This window comes from Euphorbia lathyris, chromosome 4, assembly GCF_963576675.1.
Source record: "Euphorbia lathyris chromosome 4, ddEupLath1.1, whole genome shotgun sequence".
Classification (NCBI taxonomy): Eukaryota; Viridiplantae; Streptophyta; class Magnoliopsida; order Malpighiales; family Euphorbiaceae; genus Euphorbia; species Euphorbia lathyris.
Genome location: NC_088913.1, coordinates 64,447,148 through 64,465,128, shown reverse-complemented (window position 1 = coordinate 64,465,128; position 17,981 = coordinate 64,447,148). Strand labels below are relative to the sequence as shown.

Below are 17,981 nucleotides of genomic sequence, written 5' to 3'. Positions count from 1 at the left end.
TTAGTCCGACCTAGATTAAAGATCCAGTCAATTTTGGTTCAACCAATTGGTTCAACCGGTCTAGATTTGATAACACTGGTTGAAACAAATATAAAATATAAATTTGTGGCGTTTGTTTTTTTTCAGTGGTTGTTTTTCTTTTTAAAGTAGAAAAGTGGTTGTTGAGAACTAACATTGCGACAAAAATAAATATAAAAAAATTGAGAGAGTAATAGTATTAATTAAATAATTAAAAAAATAGTATTAATTAAATAGAAAAACTAGGTAAATAAACAAATTATTGTTTTTTTATGAAGAAAATAAATAATTAATATTTTAAATATGAAATAAGGTATGAAAATAGGTCTAATATTTGAAGTATTCATTTAGACTAAACGTATAAACTAACACTAATGCAGGTTTAACGTTTAAAAAAGAGTATCAATTTAAATATCGATGATGAAATATGACACGTCATTCATATTACACCGTTAAGTTTTGGTTTCTCCCTCCACATACAATTGATAGAACTTAACGGAGTAATATGAATAGCGTGTCACATTCTGTTATCTAGATGTAAATTGATACTCCCTCTGCTCCACAATATTTTTTCTTTTAAGGTTAAATCATAGGAATTAAGAAATATAATTAATGTTAAATAAAAGACTTTGTTATCCTTATATTAATTGTATCTATTAATTAATTTTTATCTATTTTCTATATAAAAAGACAACTTAAATAGAAGGGTAATGATATATACAGCCCTTAGGGCTGTATATTAGCATTTAATAGGATAGTATATTTATATTTATTAGTGTATTATTTACATTTATTATTACATTGAAATTTTAAATACAACAAAGCCTATTAATGTAAATATTGGAAGTATACAATTGTATTTAATTTATTCAAAAGTTCAATACAATAATATATACAAATATTAGAAATACACATAAATATACTACCCTATTAAATGCTAATATGCAGTCCTAAGGATTGTATATATCATTACCCTAAATAGAAATACATTTGGTAAAAAAACAATTAATGTATATAGATTTGATCAAAACGTCGTATATTTTTTTTAGTAAGAACAAAACGTCATATATTATAAAATAAAAGTCATTCTCTAAAAAGATAAATACTATAAAACTGATAGAATATTTTTTTTAAAATATTAAATTTACATTAATACTATTTTATAGGTAAATTCTAAATCGATGCCAAAAATCGTAGGCGTATCTTATCCATTTAAATATTTTAGAAACGATCTAAAAGAAGAAAAAAAATGGGTGCACGTATCTGCATCCTATCCTATACATTTTCTTTTTGAATAAATTAATTAGGTGTACATACTTTAATTAATATTTTAGCCTTAAACTTAGAATTAATGTGATATTTTAATTAAAACAGAAAGAAGTAAACTTTATGAAAAGGCAGTTATGGAACACAAGAAAGAAGATGCCAATAGTAATACCAGCACCTGTATGTATGTAGAAGAAGAAGAAGGTAAGTGATGATTTGGCAACCAACGACCCATTTATCCATTCACACGGAAAATCTCAAATCTCAACAAATCCATAGCTGTCTTCCATTCCCCTTTCTTCCCCCGCCCACCTTCTACCATCATCATCATCATCTTCTTTGACTAAACCTTCCATTAATACGTTTTTCTTTCAGGTTTTTAGTTTAATTACTTTGGGTTGCTTTCAATTTCGTTAATTAATGCTTACTGTTACCTTTATTTTATAAGTTTTGCTTCTCTTTTCCACTTTTTTGGGGGTTCTTTGTCTTTCCATTAATATCTCAAGGTGACCTTTCTACCTTTTCAATTTCCCCCAATTTGATATTTTCTGCTGCCTTTCTTATACTTTGGAACTTTATACTCTCTAAGTGATTGCTTCCTTGCTTGTTCTGTATAAAAAAAATCTCAACTTAGATCTTTTTTCCACTCTCCTGTTCTTACTCTAGTTTTACATCTTGTGCAGAATTTGATATTTGAATCTGGGTTCATGGTGAATTCTGGATTTCTTGTCTGGGTTTCTTCAATTTTGTGTTTCATATGGATTACATCAGGATATGAGCCTAAAGATAACTATTTGATAGATTGTGGTTCCTCTTCTAATACATCAGTAGGGGATCGTGTGTTTGTAGCTGATCAATTTTTCTCCAATCTACACTTAATTTCAGCTAAAAACACTTCTACTTCTCCTAAATCATCTCCATATGAGCCATCTCTCTTTCAAACTGCAGCAATTTTCAATCAAACCTCTCATTACACTTTCTCAATCACTAAACCAGGAAGGCACTGGATTCGCCTTTATTTCTTCCCTTTTATTTTCAGAGACTATAATCTGAGCTCAGCTAAATTCTCTGTTTCTGCTCAAAATTTTACCCTTATCAAGGAGTATCAATCAAAGGATGATCCTGAGGTTAGAGAGTACTCTTTCAATGTTACTTCTAATAGCCTGATGCTTACTTTTACTCCTGCTGCAAATTCTTTGGCTTATGTGAATGCCTTGGAAGTTTTTTCACTTCCTGATGAGGTAATTCCTGCTGGTGCCAACACAATTGGTCCCCAAAGAAACTATCAAAATCTCTGGAATCAGGCATTGGAGACAGTTGAGAGGGTTAACATGGGAAATCAAACTGTTTTTCCTCAAAATGATACTTTATGGAGAAATTGGGATTCTGATATTGAGTTTATTAGACACAGCACTGCAGGAAACTTTGTGGCTAACATTCAAGCTGTTAACTACACGGAAGGGGGTCCAACTGAAAATGTTGCTCCTCGGTCCGTCTATGGTACTGCTACTGTTTTGAATTCAATTGATGATCCTAACACCAATGTCAATGTTACTTGGAATTTCTCTGTTGATCTGGGTTTTAGTTATCTTTTGCGGTTCCATTTCTGTGATATATTAAGTGCATCTCGTGCAAGATTCTATTTCAATGTTTATGTTGGTACTTCTTCAGTTGTTCAGTATCTTGATCTTCTTAATCAAACATCAAATGTGCCTGCTGCTCCATATATTCTGGATGTGATCACAGATGTTGTTGTAAACCAAAATTTAGTTGTTAGTGTTGGCCCTTCTTTAAACAGTGCTTACCCGAATACCATTCTTAATGGGTTGGAGATAATGAAAATTAGCAATTCTAAGGACAGCCTTGATGTCTTAGACTCTAGTTCATCGAAAAGTTCGGAGACGAAAGTCGTTCTAGTAGTAAGTTTGGCTGTTGGATTGTTTGTTGTTATGGTTTCTGGTTTGGTTCTCTTTCTGCTATGTCGAAGAAGGAGATTATCACGTGGAAGCCAATTTGCTACTAATGGAAGAGATACTGTTCTTACCACTGGTAGTAAGTTCTCCAATGGGACCAATATATTCTCAACTTCGAAGTTTGGTTATCGATTTCCATTCGTGGTAATACAAGAGGCTACTGATTACTTCAGTGAAAGTTTGATTCTTGGTGTTGGTGGTTTTGGGAAGGTTTACAAGGGAGTTCTGAAAGATGAGACAATAGTGGCAGTTAAAAGAGGAACTTCTCAATCACAAGGTGTTGCAGAATTCCAGACAGAGATTGAAATGTTATCTCAGTTCAGACATAGACATTTGGTTTCTTTGATTGGATATTGTGATGAAAGGAATGAACTGATTATAATTTATGAATTCATGGAGAATGGTACCCTCAAGGATCATTTATATGGTTCAAATCATCTTGGTTTGAGTTGGAAACAGCGGCTCGAGATATGCATTGGAGCAGCAAAAGGACTTCACTATCTGCATACTGGCTCGACAAAGGCGATTATTCACCGAGATGTCAAGTCTGCAAACATACTGCTAGACGAGAATTTTATGGCTAAGGTTGCTGATTTTGGCCTTTCGAAGACTGGTCCTGAGATTGATCAGTCTCATGTTAGCACAGCAGTAAAAGGAAGCTTTGGGTATCTTGATCCGGAGTATCTGATAAGACAACAGCTGACAGAGAAATCTGATGTTTACTCATTTGGAGTCGTAATGTTTGAAGTACTCTGCGGAAGGCCTGTTATTGACCCGTCACTGCCAAGGGAAAAGGTGAACTTGATTGAATGGGCATCAAAGTGTTACAAGGCAGGGAAACTGAAGGAAATTGTAGATCCCCGTCTTGAAGGTGAAGTAAACCCTGATTGTTTGCAGAAGTTCGGAGAGATAGCCGAGAAATGCTTGGCGGAAAGCGGTGTTTATCGGCCTTCAATGGGAGATATATTATGGAATTTAGAGTCTGCACTTCAGGTTCAGATGAGTGAAGAGAGATCCAGTTCCAATGGTAACCCATCTACGCAATTCAACCGTGCGAATAGCTTCGAGGCGAGTGTTTCTGCTGCCCAAATCAGCATGGGAAGCATGGGAGAACTCTCAAATGTTTCAATGAGCAAAGTTTTTGCTCAAATGGTGAGAGAGGAAATGAGGTAGATTGAGAAAGTGAGGTTAGGAGTGTACATTGTAGAAAAAGTTGAATCCGGTGTGCTTACCATTCATTTTGCAGAGTTTAGCTTGATTTATATCTTGTGAAACATACAAACAAACATCATATTTCATTAGTTTAGCAGTTTGTTATTCTCAATTTGTAGATTTGTGTGCTTTTTTGTGTGATGTAGTTATAGTATGGTCTATTCTTTATTGGTTCTACAGGGAATTTCTTCCCTTGATGTAATAATCAAGCTACCTTCATAAAATTTGGATGCCTCTTCTTTCCAATATCTTTTCCGAGTTATTTTTGTTTATACACATCTTAAAAATCAGTTTTTGTGCAGATTAATGGTTAATTATATACCAGACGTGGTATCATCTGAGGGGACGGATTCCAGTTTCGGCCCATTGTAGAAATTTTCTAAATCAGAATCCCTTATATGAGAGTTTTACCAAAAAATATGAGAGCTCCCAAGAATCAATATTTTAATATTATATGTTTAGCATATGATATGATATTCTCAGTCAAATTACATAATCAATTTTGGTGATGGGTGTTTCCAGTTCAGTTGAAAAATCCAATCTGTTTTATAAGGTGAGGTTTGGTAACATTGTATTACAGCTCTCATTGTACAAACGTTTTTGTAAATTTTAGACAATCTTTTAACTGTAACGACTCGGTTCAGAATGAGTGGCTCTAAGGATAGCAATAGCGACATGAATGAATTGAATACCATGTCGGAAATGGAAAGAGTGACTCTGGTTATTAGTAAGGTGTGAATCTAATACATGTAAACGTGTTTTAAAGCCGTGAGACCCATGTGCTCTATTTGGATTAGAACAGATAATATATGCATAGTATCGAGTTAGGATGTTACAATTGGTATCAGAGCCGACTCTGTATGTATCTAAAAAAATAGATCAATAATTACTAAAAAGAAGTTTAGAGGATCATTTTAAACAAATTGAGACGGGGAATAAATCACTGATGATTGGAGAGTTACGGAACTGCAAGACAGGAGGTAATCCGCCGCTGATTGTTAGGAATGAGAGAAGTAGAAGAAAACATAGAGAGACAGGTAAGCACAAAGGAAAAGGAAGGAGAAAGGGACAAAGACACAGCAAAGCAATGGCTCTAAACTCTCCAATAAGCGGTGATCTATATAAATGGTGGGACTCTTGGTGGGGTTCACAATATTAGACGGGCTATAGATTTTGTTTGTGTTACAAATTTATGCTAGAACGAGTTGATTTTAATTTTAAGTCTACGTAAAAAAAATTCTCTGACTAAACATAAAAAAAAAGAAAAGTTAATTCTGAATTTCATTACACATAGAGTAAGGGGTAATTATAGACCTATAAGATAAATTTTATTTTCTAGAAGCATATTGTAATTTTATTGCAAAGTATAAAATAAACCAAAAATAATAATAAACAAAAAAAATTCCTTCGGCACCCGTTAGGGTTATCAGCTCGACGAGCTAGAACTCAGTCTGTTTTTGAGGGAGTTCTGAGGGCCAGCTCAAAGAAAAAGAGAAAGAAAAAAAGAAGGCCACAATGACTATTTTTTAAGCAGCACTAATATTACTTCAACTCACCATTTTAGGCATCATGCAGATGAATTTTTTCACGAGGTTAAATGTTCCAGAAACTAGACATTCTGAGAAATTTGGATGTGTTTGTGGGCCTAATTCAGATCCATAAGGAGGGAGAAATAAATTTCGGAAGTTAGAATACGTGTCTTCTGTGACAACGTCACTTCAATTGACAATTCGGGATATCAAACAGACGAATTTTTTCACGAGGTCGGATGTTCTAAAAACTAGACATCCAATGAATCTGGGATGTGTTTGTGGACCTAATTCGGATCCATATGGAAGGAGAAATAAAATTTGGATGTAGAGACCATGCCTAGAATATGTGCAATTGTTAGTTAAGTTAGTTGTTCTCTCTTACTCTTACTCTAACTAACTTAACTACTCACATTCCTAGCAACTAAATAAACTAAAAGTAAGGGAAGTTAGTAGTTAGTGGAGGAAAGTTAGGAGTTAGTTGCAACTAAACGCATACTCTTCAACTATAAATAGAGTCATCATCCTTCTCATTTCAACACACAACAAACACATCCAACACAAATACAATTCTCTCTTCTCAACTTCTCGAGTCTTTTCCTTTAGTTTTTAGCCTTGGTTTTTGAGTTTTCTCAGCTCTAAGTGAGCAATTCTTAGCTTTCTTTTTTCATGTCGTCTATTCCAAGTTCGGTTTTAGAGCGTTCATCATTAGAAGTTCATAATTTCTGATTTTATTCTTCTTTTACACATTCTGTCCAGGTTTCTTTGTGGCCTCATTTCGGCATTACAGAGTCTATTTTGGTCCATATTTTCACTTTATTATTGTTCCCAACATCCTAAATTTGATGCTAGGCTTTCGTTTCGCTCAATTCCACGTCTTGATTTTCTGTTTCAACTTTTAAAAATCTTTTCTATTTACTTTTCATGACACCAAGTTAATTTAATCTAGAGTCATCCCTCGTGCTTTATTTAACATCGTTTATGTTTACATACTCGATATCCAATTCAATATCATTTGTAATTCCTGATTCTAACTTAAAATTCTCCGAGTACCAAATTTGTTCATCGTCAAATCAACATTAAGCTTTCACATTTAAGGCGTTCATATCAACGATCATTCGTTCAAAATGCTCCCACGCTCATAGAATCAAGGCCAATTTCTAAACTTGTCGAAGCTAGCCATTTATTGACCCCAAGTTTGTCATTTCAAATTGTTTTTTATTATATTTGTAGCATTTCAATTCCGTTATTTCATTTTCGCATTCCAATTGTTGTATTGTTCATATTTTATTTTATAATTAACATCTACGGTTGATTTAACTATTTTTGTGATAGACATAAATTTAATTGTAATTGCTTCTATTTCATCAATTTCTTGTAATTAAACTATTCCTATCAATTCATTAAAAAACTATTCATATCAATAAAATTGATTTTTTCTTTAAAATCATCGTGTCAATTTCATCTTTTATTTTTGGTAGTCATTAAGAGAAATTTTATCAGTCCTTTTGTCCATCGCCAATCGATTCGTTTAGAAATTATTTGAGAATTTATTACGTAATCATATAAAGTATATGGAAATTAATTTCATACCCACACTCAAATCCACATATAACAAGATTGAGATTGTCAATATTACAAAAATATCGCTCACAGCTTATAATTCAGATAATATGATTAGAAAATTGTTTTCATTTTCTCCATTTTTGCCTTTCATATTTCTACGTTCCAATAATATTATTCTCTACTAAAATAATAGAAAATTACAAAAAAGTGTACATTTTGAATAAATATTTTAAAAATACACTAACTTTTTTCTCCTTTCACTTTTTATCTTTTGTTTTCTTCTCTTTCTGTTTTATTTTCAAAATCATTGGCATGTTTTTGTAATTTTAGAAGCATTCAAAATTTAGTTTTAATATTTTATTTTTGTGGCGTGCGTTTGTAAATATTCTGGATTTGTATTTCCATATTTTATTGAGGATAAAAATTTGTGATATCTAATAAAATGAAAAAATTTAGAATACTTTAGAAATAGTATATATAACAAATTAATTACTGTCACGTGTATATATTCTTTTTCTTTACATCAATTTTTCCCATATCATATGAAAAATGATTTTCATTAGTCGGATAATTTATGTACTCTCAAATACGTAAAATTATCCTAATAAATAGATTTCAAAACTTGATTTCTCGGAATTTGTTAATTATTTTAAGAAAATAAGGTCCATGTGAAGTAGGAAGCAGGCCCAATAGTTCAGAGAGCAGCCCATAGCAAATATTCCTTCTCTTCTCGGCTACGTTGTGTTGCGTCTCAGTTGGAGTCAAAGATAACTGTGCTGCCAGAAAGAGTCTTCTCTTCAATCTTCCACTGTCCTTTTCTGTTTCACCTGAATCTTCATAGCCAAATTATTAAAAAGTTAGGTTATTCATGAAATTCCTTGCTTCTCTTTCTCTTTTTCAGTTATCATGTTAGTTTTGTTTCTTCTCTACTTTCCTAAAACCCTAAAACCCCATCTGTTTCTATGCTGATCATAAGTGAAATGCACTCTTACTTGCCATCTTTCTCTGCACTCAATTTGTTCCCAATTTGAAGGTCAGCTATCAATTTGATTTATTTTCTTAGTCATTATACAAGCTAATTAGGAAACTGTATGCTTGTTTTAACTTTTGATTGCTTTTTTTCCATTGAAGGGTTTACAAATTGTTTATTGAGTTGCTCTAAGATTTGAGTTACAGTTGTTGATGATACATGTATATTTGATTTAAGTTTAACTAATGACATCAATAGAATCGAAAAACGTATGGATGAAGAGGCAGCAATGTCCTTGTGGAGATTGGAAATGTTATATTTCTTATGAAGGAGATTCTGATGATACTATCACATCCCAATTGGTTAAAAACAATACCTTCCAATCTGAGCCTATGGTAGCTCCATATGTAGGAATGGTGTTTAAGAGTGATGATGATGCTTTTGAATATTATGGAAATTTTGCTAGGAGAAATGGCTTCTCTATTAGGAAAGAGAGGTCAAGATTGAGCCCACAATTGGGCATTTACAAACGTGATTTTGTTTGTTATCGTTCCGGATTTGCACCAGCTAGGAAAAAGCCTACTGGGGAACATCATAGAGATAGGAAATCAGTGCGATGTGGATGTGATGCTAAAATGTATTTGTCGAAGGAAGTTGTTGAAGGAGTTTCTCAATGGTTTGTTGTGCAATTTAGCAATGTACATAATCATGAACTTTTGGAAGATGACCAAGTGCGGCTTCTTCCAGCATATCGAAAAATCCAAGAGGCAGATCAGGAGAGAATTCTATTGCTTTCTAAAGCTGGGTTCCCAATCCACCGTATAGTGAAGGTTCTCGAGTTGGAAAAGGGGATTCAAGGTGGACAATTGCCTTTTCTAGAGAGAGATGTTAGGAATTTTGTCCAAAACCGCAAGAAAGTTGTCCAAGAAAATGATGCTTTACTCTCTGAAAAAAGGGAAAATGATACAATGGAACTTCTTGAGGCATGCAAGTCTGCAAAAGAGGTGGATGAGGACTTTGTTTATGATTATACAGTGGATGAGAACGACAAGGTTGAAAACATTGCATGGTCATATGGTGACTCAGTTCGTGCCTATACATTCTTCGGTGATGTGGTTTATTTTGACACTAGTTATCGCTCTATCACATATGGTATGCTTTTTGGAGCATGGCTTGGAATTGAAAATAATGGGAAGATCATATTTTTTGGCTGTGTGTTGTTGCAGGATGAAACACCCCGTTCCTTTGTATGGGCAATGCAGGTTGGGCACATGATTTCTTTCTATTCATTTGACATCTCCATTTACATAAAAAAAATTCTATGATCATCATATTTTTTGAATTTGGTTCAGGCTTTTGTTCGTCTTATGAAAGGAAAATGCCCACAAACAATTTTGACTGACCTTGATATGGGGCTTAAAGATGCAATAAGCAGCGAATTGCCTAGCACTAAACATGTTATACCGAAATGGACTATTCTACCCAAGGTGTACAGTTGGTTTTCTCTTCCTCTTGGAAGTCGATATGGCGAATTTAAATCCAAGTTTGATGAGTTATATCATATTGAGAATGCAGAAGATTTTGAACTTCAATGGAATCAAATGGTTTCCTTGTATGGACTTGGTTCAGATAAGCACATTGCTTTGCTCAATTCTCTCCGGGGATCCTGGGCTTTGTCTTATGTAAGAGGTTACTTTCTTGCTCGAATGGCAACATCAGCATATTCCAAGTCTGTGGATGCATTTATAAAGGGAGTTTGTAGTACAGAATCATGTTTACGTACCTTCTTCGAGCAGGTATCTCAATTACCATCTAGCAGCCCTTATGGAATGTTATTTTGTTAACTATGTTTTGCTCTCCTTGGTCTTTTTACAGGTTGGTGTTTCTGCCAATTATCAGAACCTGGCACGTCAAGAGATGCAATATAAGCTTAGAAAGACTTGCATACCTATTGAAGAACACGCACGCAGTATTCTTACGCCTTTTGCCTTCAGCGCTTTACAACATGAATTAACCTTAGCAATGCAATATGCTCCATCTGAAATGGCTGATGGCTCATATCTCGTGCACCACTTCAAGAAGATGGATGGAGAGCACTTCGTCATATGGTTACCAGAAAATGAACAGATCCACTGTTCATGTAAGGAATTTGAATCTTCAGGGATATTGTGCAGACATGCTCTACGAGTATTTGTTCAGAAAAATTATTTTCAGCTTCCTGAGAAATATTATTTAAGCAGATGGAGACGGGAAAATTCGCTAGTTTTTCATGATGATCAATATATTCAAAACAACGATGATGAGTGGATTCAAGAATATGAGGCCTTGAATGAAACTTTGTTCACAGAGTCATCAGCCACAAAGGAACGTTCTGACTTTGTTCGTGGGGAACTACCAAAAGAACTGACAAGGCTTCTAACCGAAGTTAGAGACATGCCAGATTGCAGTGGAGTTGCTATGAGTTTGACCCTTTCACCGATAGGCTAGTTTAAAATCTGTAGCAAGCTCAAACTGACCGAAGAGTTCACATGATCACAGGTGATGACAAGTCCAATATTATGTCTGAATTCTCATTATTCACTTCCATTCAGAAGTAATTAATCTGATGAAGTTATAAAAATTAGTGTCATTGCATTAAGCCTTTGTGAAAAAAATGCTGAAATAACAAACCATAAGTAACAGTTTTTGGCTTATGTTCAGGAGAGAAAGCAGCTCTCTAATGCATTATATATGTTTACTTTCCGATTTAGTATCCTTTTTGTTGTAATTTGAAATTGAAACCTTGTAGCAGCTATTTGAGGGAGATGGAAGTAGAAACCTCGAAAAAAAGTTGTACCTCTTCATATCAAATCGTGGGGACAATAAATTGAAGCCGACATCTTTGAATTCCGCATATCATCGGATGAATAACAGAAATCTATTTACTTCTTTGAAGTAATTGTTTTTGAACCGGATACCTTTGTGGATCAGACAAATGCACAACAGTTGTCGTGCGACAAATGCCACAAGAAATCGGGAGAGAGCCGAGAAATGCATCACAGAATGCTCTACTAATAAATCGTTGAATTAAAGACCCCATATGGAATGCAAAGTATGCACTAGAACTAAGAAGGCATGAAAAAGATTCAGCAGTGATTGATGATTTAGCAGATAGAACAAGTTGATCTTGTTCGGAAACAGCATTTTATCTACGGCATTGAGGAGCTTGTGATGCATACCAGAGCTTGCAGGTGTTTGAATAAGCAAAGTTTTCACCCAAGTGTTGAGAAAGAAAATCAAGCAGGGTTGATGCTGCTGCATCAAGTGAGGTAAGAAGTATGGATCATACAGTAGGATTGATTCAATTATTCAGTTGAATTCATGATTTGGGGTTGAAAGTTTATGTTTGTGCTGTTTATTTTTTTTTTTTTTTGTATTTGGTTATGTTATGGCTTTTGAGTAAGGGTGGCAATTTATGACGATAACACGGTTTATGATTTACAGAGACAATCCGATAACAAGATTTACAAAAATCTAGTAATTATTGTTGCATTTTACTTCTCTTTTTTCTTTCAAGACTTTGCTACTTTGATTGATTTATCTTCCAATACAACAGATTTTGATTTTGTTATTTCAAGATTGATTCTGTTAATTTAATGTATATAATGAGTTAATAATTTTGTTGAGTTGCCTCGAATAATAATTCGATGTCAAATTTTGGAAACTAGAATTATTACGAAAAATATATGAGATTTATATGGATTATAGCCATAGGTTCCATCGTAATTTCTTTATTCAATTGGCTCAATCACATTATTCTATTTTATTTTATTCTTTTATCTATTCTTTTATTCTATTTTATTCTTTTAACTAGTGGAAAGCCTGTGTGATACACTGTTTATAAATTATGTTATTATTTTTTTAAAATAATTAATAATTAGATAAATTTTATAGTTTAATTAGATCAGCGTGTTGCATGGTATATATAAAGGCTACGAAAAAAATGTTTGTGGTTTGCTCTATTTGTAAATAGAGGTCTGCTGTTTAAAAGTTTGCAGATAGGGTTATGTGGTATGTTTTTTTACGAAACAAAATATTTAAAATTAAATTGTTAAGTTATGATGACAATCAATAGCTTTTTTAAATTAATTTTATATATTGACAAAACACGGACCCTAAAATTAAAATGCAGTTATGTAAAATGAATTTAAATATCAATTTAGTTCATAAACAGTTAAATTAGTAAAAAACGTAAAATATCGCCATATGATTTATTGTTTCGATTTAGATAGTTGTTCTTTGGGGGTTGTGTTTTTTTTTTTTTTTGTTGATATGTAATAATATTTTTTTCTTTAAGATAAAAATGTCTTAAGTTGAATCAGAACTTAACTGTGTTAATACCTTGTTTTGTTTTGTAACTTCCATTTGTAAACTTTTAAACCACATGTCTCTGTTTGCAAATTGTGCAAATCACAAGCATTTTTTCGTACTTTTTCCTATATATAATACTTCATATTTATTTTAATTTTAATTAAAAAAACATTCAATTTTAAATTATGTAATTTTTTTAAAACAAAATTTATATCTAATATGACAGGTACATTCAATTATGCATTATTATATAGTCATTTTTTTCAATTCAATATAGATATTAACACTATTAAATTTTAATATTTTGATTATGTGAACAAATTTTTCATTATAATTTTTAGGGGTGCAAATGAGCTGAACCGAGACCGAATAGGGGCAGGGTATCGAGATGTCCGCAAATCGGACTCAGCTCAAGGTCGAAGCTCGCTGAGCTTGGAATTTTAGAGCTCGTTGAGCGGTTCGTTTTGAATTATTATTTTTAAACAGTTTCGAATATACTTAATTATACCTAATTAATATTTCATTATCTAAAACCAGTCTTCTAATGAAGGAATACCAAAATTTAAACTTCAAATAACAAATATAACATACAACCTACAATAAATTTAAACAAAGTAATAAGATTAAACAAATATATTATCTAACAAATTTGAATTTAACATGTAGTATACAACCGTATAGTTTCCAATTGAGTTTTGGGCCAAACATTTATGTGTAGTTCAAAGTTCACTAATTAAAAAAAAAATAATAAAAAAACTACAAAATTAAAATGTATTTAAATTAAAAAAAATAAAAATCAATAATATATATATATATATATGTATAATATTATTAAAAAAACTCTCGTGTATGCTCACAAGCTTTCAAGCCGAATTCAAGGAAGGTTAGATTCGGGCTCATCAATTCTTGAGCCGAGTCCAATCAATCTGAGCTTTGACTTAGCCGAACTCGAACAATTTATTGCACTCCTAATAATTTTTATAATCCATTTAAAAAATATAAAAATAATATATATATATATATATATATATATATATATATATAAAAGTTGAACTATATAGCCTTTCTATAAGAATATAGCAACATCTAAGTGATGGTTTGTCATTTTCCTAAAAAAAAAATTATTTAAAAAAAAAAACTGTCTTAAATATTATTTTCACTCTTCAATTAATGGTCTTATTCAAATTAAGTTAATTAATGCATTAACATATGTTTTTTCATCACTCTCTGTATGAATCTCTTTATATAATCATAATTAATGTATTAACATATGTTCTTCTCATCTTTAGAAGGTCAATCCACTTAGTCGAGAAGTCCAATTTCAAGATAATAGCACATAGATAATTCCAATCAACTCGATCATATGCTTTGCTAATATCGATTATCAACACCACTTCCCTTACTTACTATGGTCATTACGCTTTATAGTTTATATTGTGAATGACTTTAAAGGTGATGACTTGTGGAGAATTTCCAATTAGCTTCCGTCCCTGTGGGGGGCGTCGTTGGGTTCGACGGGGGGAAGCTCCGATGCCAAAGTCAGTATAAGGTATGAAAGAGTAAACTTAATTGACAAAGTAGGGTTTCTAGGATTGTGTGAATGTGTACCTTGATAGCTTGAGATGCAAGCTATATATAGTCATGAAGTTGTAACCTTTAGTAACTAGAAAGTCTCCATTAATGCTTCATTAATGGCGGTTACTGGTTTCCTTTAAGTATGCCCGTTAGCTTATTAATAGCTCATTAATGGTCTTTATTGCGGGATCGGCTCAACTGTTCCGCTGGCGGATTGGGAGGTTATGGCGGATCGCCACATAGGTTTGATTGCGGATCTCTTGTGGCGAAGTCTTGGTGATCCGCCTATCGGATCTCTTTGCTTGATACGCCGTACCATTCCGGTATCAGGTGATCAATACGCGATGGTTCTAGGCGAATATCTCCTTTGATCCTTTGGATAATATCCCCATATTATTAGAAGCCCCCCTAAAGTTCCTTTAAAGTCCTTTAGGGCTTTTGAGCTTCTTCGCGCGCCGTCATGATGACTTGCATTGATGGTCACTATGTTCGATGCCAATCGACAGGTGACACGTGTTATGAGCGCGCCGCCCGAGGGAAGAGAAATCGTCTTCTTCCTTCCTCTCTTTCTCTTTCCATTGCATTTGCATTTTTCTCCCATTTTCGTCGAGTTCCTTTGCTCAGAGTTCTTCCAGAGTTCGAAATCTTGCAAAGCTTTTAACTCTCATGTAAGTGAATTTTTGCTTTGATTGCTGAATGTTTATGAGTTCTTCTTCATCTTCTGGGTCTACTTTTGAGCTTTTTAATTTGACCACTTCTTCCGAAACCGTAGTTAGCTGGACTTCTTCCTCTTTGGAGAATTCTAATTCTTCCGAAGGTACTGTTAGTTGCGATTTAGCTGAGTTGCGTAACTCGGCGTGTAATAGCGGTCGAACTCATTCAGGTAGGATTCGGAACCTTCCCGTCGCCGTTGCTCGTCTTGCTCCGGCAATAGATTCTAGGTGGTTTTCGGGGATGGAGGCATCCTCTTCAGCCCCGCTTAGGAAAAAGGCGCCTCGTGCGGAGTCCACTTCCTCTCGTATGAGTGCCACGGATCTAGCGAACCTGGCAGATCGCTTCCCTTGGATAAAAGAATACGAGACTATGTTGGCGGAAGCTCATCAGCGACCCGCCTGTCCGCCAACGGGGTATTTATCTGTATACAGTTGTCACGTAGAAAGAAGGTTCCGGCTTCCTCTTCCCAAGATGATGGCGGACATCCTAGCTTACTTTGACATCACTGTCAGCCAGCTGCATCCAAATGGCTGGCTAGATGTAGCTCTGGATTGTTATTTAGCTTCCAATTTAGGGGTAGTTTGTAACCCTCGAGTCTTTCGAACTCTTCACAAACCGACGAAACGAAAAGCCGAGTCCTTTTACACCTTTGCTAAGTTTGGAACCTATTCGCCGTTTAGTGGCAAGATGTCCAATGTTCATCTTTGGGATGAAAAATTCTTCTATGTAAAGATAAGGGAGGGCGAGTCTCTAGGTTTTTTGTCGGTTTGGAGTGCCAGACCCTTGCATATGGCTGGAGACATGCGTATATTGACAGACAGTGACGAGGAAGTGGCGAATATCATGAAAAGTGTCAAGGCGGAGGCTTGGACATACGCCGACGCCTTGGACTTCATGATGAATGATATCCCCTTGATCCGCCGGGAAGGGGGCGAGATCACTTATGTGAAGTTTACACAACTTGATGAAGGTAACTTTGTTTTTCCTTGAACCTTGATTATTTTACGGTTCTTTTGTCAGGGGTTTGTCTAAGGCCAGTCACGCTCTTGTAGAGATACGCAAGAAGCTAAAGGAGGATGAGGCTCGAAAGAAGGTGCAGGCAGCGGATCCCTAGAAGGGAGCAGGAAAGCGTCCTGCTGATACAATGGCTGATCTTCCCCTGCAGAAGAAGAAGAAGCCTACAACCTCCGGCGGACGAAAGTTTATGTCGGATGCCATGAGAGCCGCGATGCCCACTGTGGAGAAAGAACAGGTAAGCTGCTTTGATGTTTCTTTTTTCCGCATTGTGAATCTAAGTTTTGACCTTCCAATCTTTGTGCAGATGGTGAAGCCTGATCTAGCCGGTTACTGGTCCGCCAAATATGGTGACGAGGGATTTTTGAGGAATGAATCTGTCATCAATGACCTGGACGAAGCTCTTGGTCAATTAGGCGAGGTGCGGAAGAGTCAAAACGAGATCCCAGGATCAGCCCATGTTCAGATGGGAAAAACGGAGCTTCTCATGGTAAATTCTTTCTATCCTTTTGCATTTTTGGATGAAAGAGTGATCTCCTTTGGGGAGATTTTTGTCGTTGTGCTTTTGCTTGAATTGGTCTTTTGCATTGATAGGTATACACCCGTATGCGTGCCATGGAAGCGGATCTCCTTCAAGGAGTGGCGGATAAGGCAACCATAGAAAGGTTGGAGAAGGAGATCGTCACTGCCAATGCGAACGTTGCGTCCGCCATTGCTCTAAAGGATGCTGAGATCCTTAAATTGAAGAAACAAATGGATGCAGATGCTAAAGAACATGAAGCTACCTTAGAGGACACGGAGATTTTGGCAGGGGAGCGAGCTTACTATTACGGTGAGTGGATCATGGCGTATGTCCAACTAGCGCATCCCGAGATTGGTTTTACAAATCCGGAATTCATGGTTCCTGACGTGGATGTGGTCCTTAGGTATCGCAAAATCCCGGAAGTCAAGGACTACATCCGTGATCAGATTCGCAAGGTGATGAATGGATCCGCCGAAGAAAGCAAACCCCTTGTTGATCTTGAGCTAGAGGGCCTCGATAAAGTGCTTCCAAAAGCGAGTGACCAGAATGAGAAGCTGATAACCGACGATACCATTCCTCAAGGAGAAATTATTTCTGTAGAGAAGGAAGCCCCTTTGGAGGGCGCATCTAATGTAGTAGATGCTAAGCAGGATGCTCCTGTAAATGTTTAGTTTTGTAAAACTAAGTACAATTTTCAATCCTTGCTATAACTATTTATGTTTACTTTATGCTTTGTGCAAGTAAATTTATAGGCTTTAGGATTGATGTGAAGTAGGTGGCCAGCCATACCCCATGGTGTGAACCTTTATGAAGGTTTGAAGCTGTTTTATTCCTTTAGAGGAAGTTAAGCTGCCTTAGGGGATCGATTTGCTTCCTATCTTTGAGGTGAATCGATCCGCCCTTAGGACTTATGAACCCTTCTTTGAGAAGGATGTAAGAGAGTGTAAAGATCTCGCGTCCGATAAATGTTTTAACTCTATCTCTAATGGTGATCATTTAAGGATTGATCCGCCCATGGGATTGTTCTCCTATCTTCGAGGAGAAAAAGTAGCTATGTCGTGATAGCATTACTTTTTGTGTGGGGAAGCGTTGGGTGCCCCCCCCTTCTTTTTTAGGCTGGAATATTTATATTGCTATAAGAAAATACTTAAAAAAGAATATTGACAAGAGAATAATTGCCTTTTATTGAATGGCGATACGCTTTATTACAGTAAGCGGGTCTTATATGTGAGCCTCATTAAAACCTTTAATAAGAAAAACCTCATGGGAGA

The 17,981-nt window shown here is 35.0% G+C and overlaps 2 protein-coding genes across 6 annotated transcripts; both read left to right on the top strand.

The window, feature by feature from the left end:
* The first annotated feature begins 1,371 nt into the window (after window positions 1-1,371).
* Window positions 1,372-4,715, top strand: LOC136226134 (probable receptor-like protein kinase At5g59700). Of its 3 annotated transcripts, none has more exons than XM_066014465.1 (2): window positions 1,372-1,488; window positions 1,968-4,715. In XM_066014465.1, exon 2 carries the CDS (start codon window positions 1,992-1,994, stop codon window positions 4,428-4,430), a length of 2,439 nt encoding a protein of 812 aa, XP_065870537.1. In that variant the 5' UTR covers window positions 1,372-1,488; window positions 1,968-1,991; the 3' UTR covers window positions 4,431-4,715. The 3 variants fall into 3 exon arrangements, with proteins under 3 accessions (XP_065870537.1, XP_065870535.1, XP_065870536.1); XM_066014463.1 differs by lacking the exon at window positions 1,372-1,488 and adding an exon at window positions 1,498-1,790; XM_066014464.1 differs by lacking the exon at window positions 1,372-1,488 and adding an exon at window positions 1,499-1,659.
* Window positions 4,716-8,320: 3,605 nt separating this feature from the next.
* Window positions 8,321-12,144, top strand: LOC136226430 (putative protein FAR1-RELATED SEQUENCE 10). 3 transcript variants are annotated; one of them, XM_066014911.1, is made up of 5 exons: window positions 8,321-8,597; window positions 8,793-9,796; window positions 9,887-10,330; window positions 10,410-11,072; window positions 11,326-12,144. In XM_066014911.1, the coding sequence occupies exons 2-4, from the start codon at window positions 8,810-8,812 to the stop codon at window positions 11,019-11,021; spliced, it is 2,043 nt and encodes a 680-aa protein (XP_065870983.1). In that variant the 5' UTR covers window positions 8,321-8,597; window positions 8,793-8,809; the 3' UTR covers window positions 11,022-11,072; window positions 11,326-12,144. The 3 variants fall into 3 exon arrangements, with proteins under 3 accessions (XP_065870983.1, XP_065870981.1, XP_065870982.1); XM_066014909.1 differs by having other exon boundaries at window positions 8,696-9,796; XM_066014910.1 differs by lacking the exon at window positions 8,321-8,597 and having other exon boundaries at window positions 8,607-9,796.
* Window positions 12,145-17,981: the final 5,837 nt, after the last annotated feature.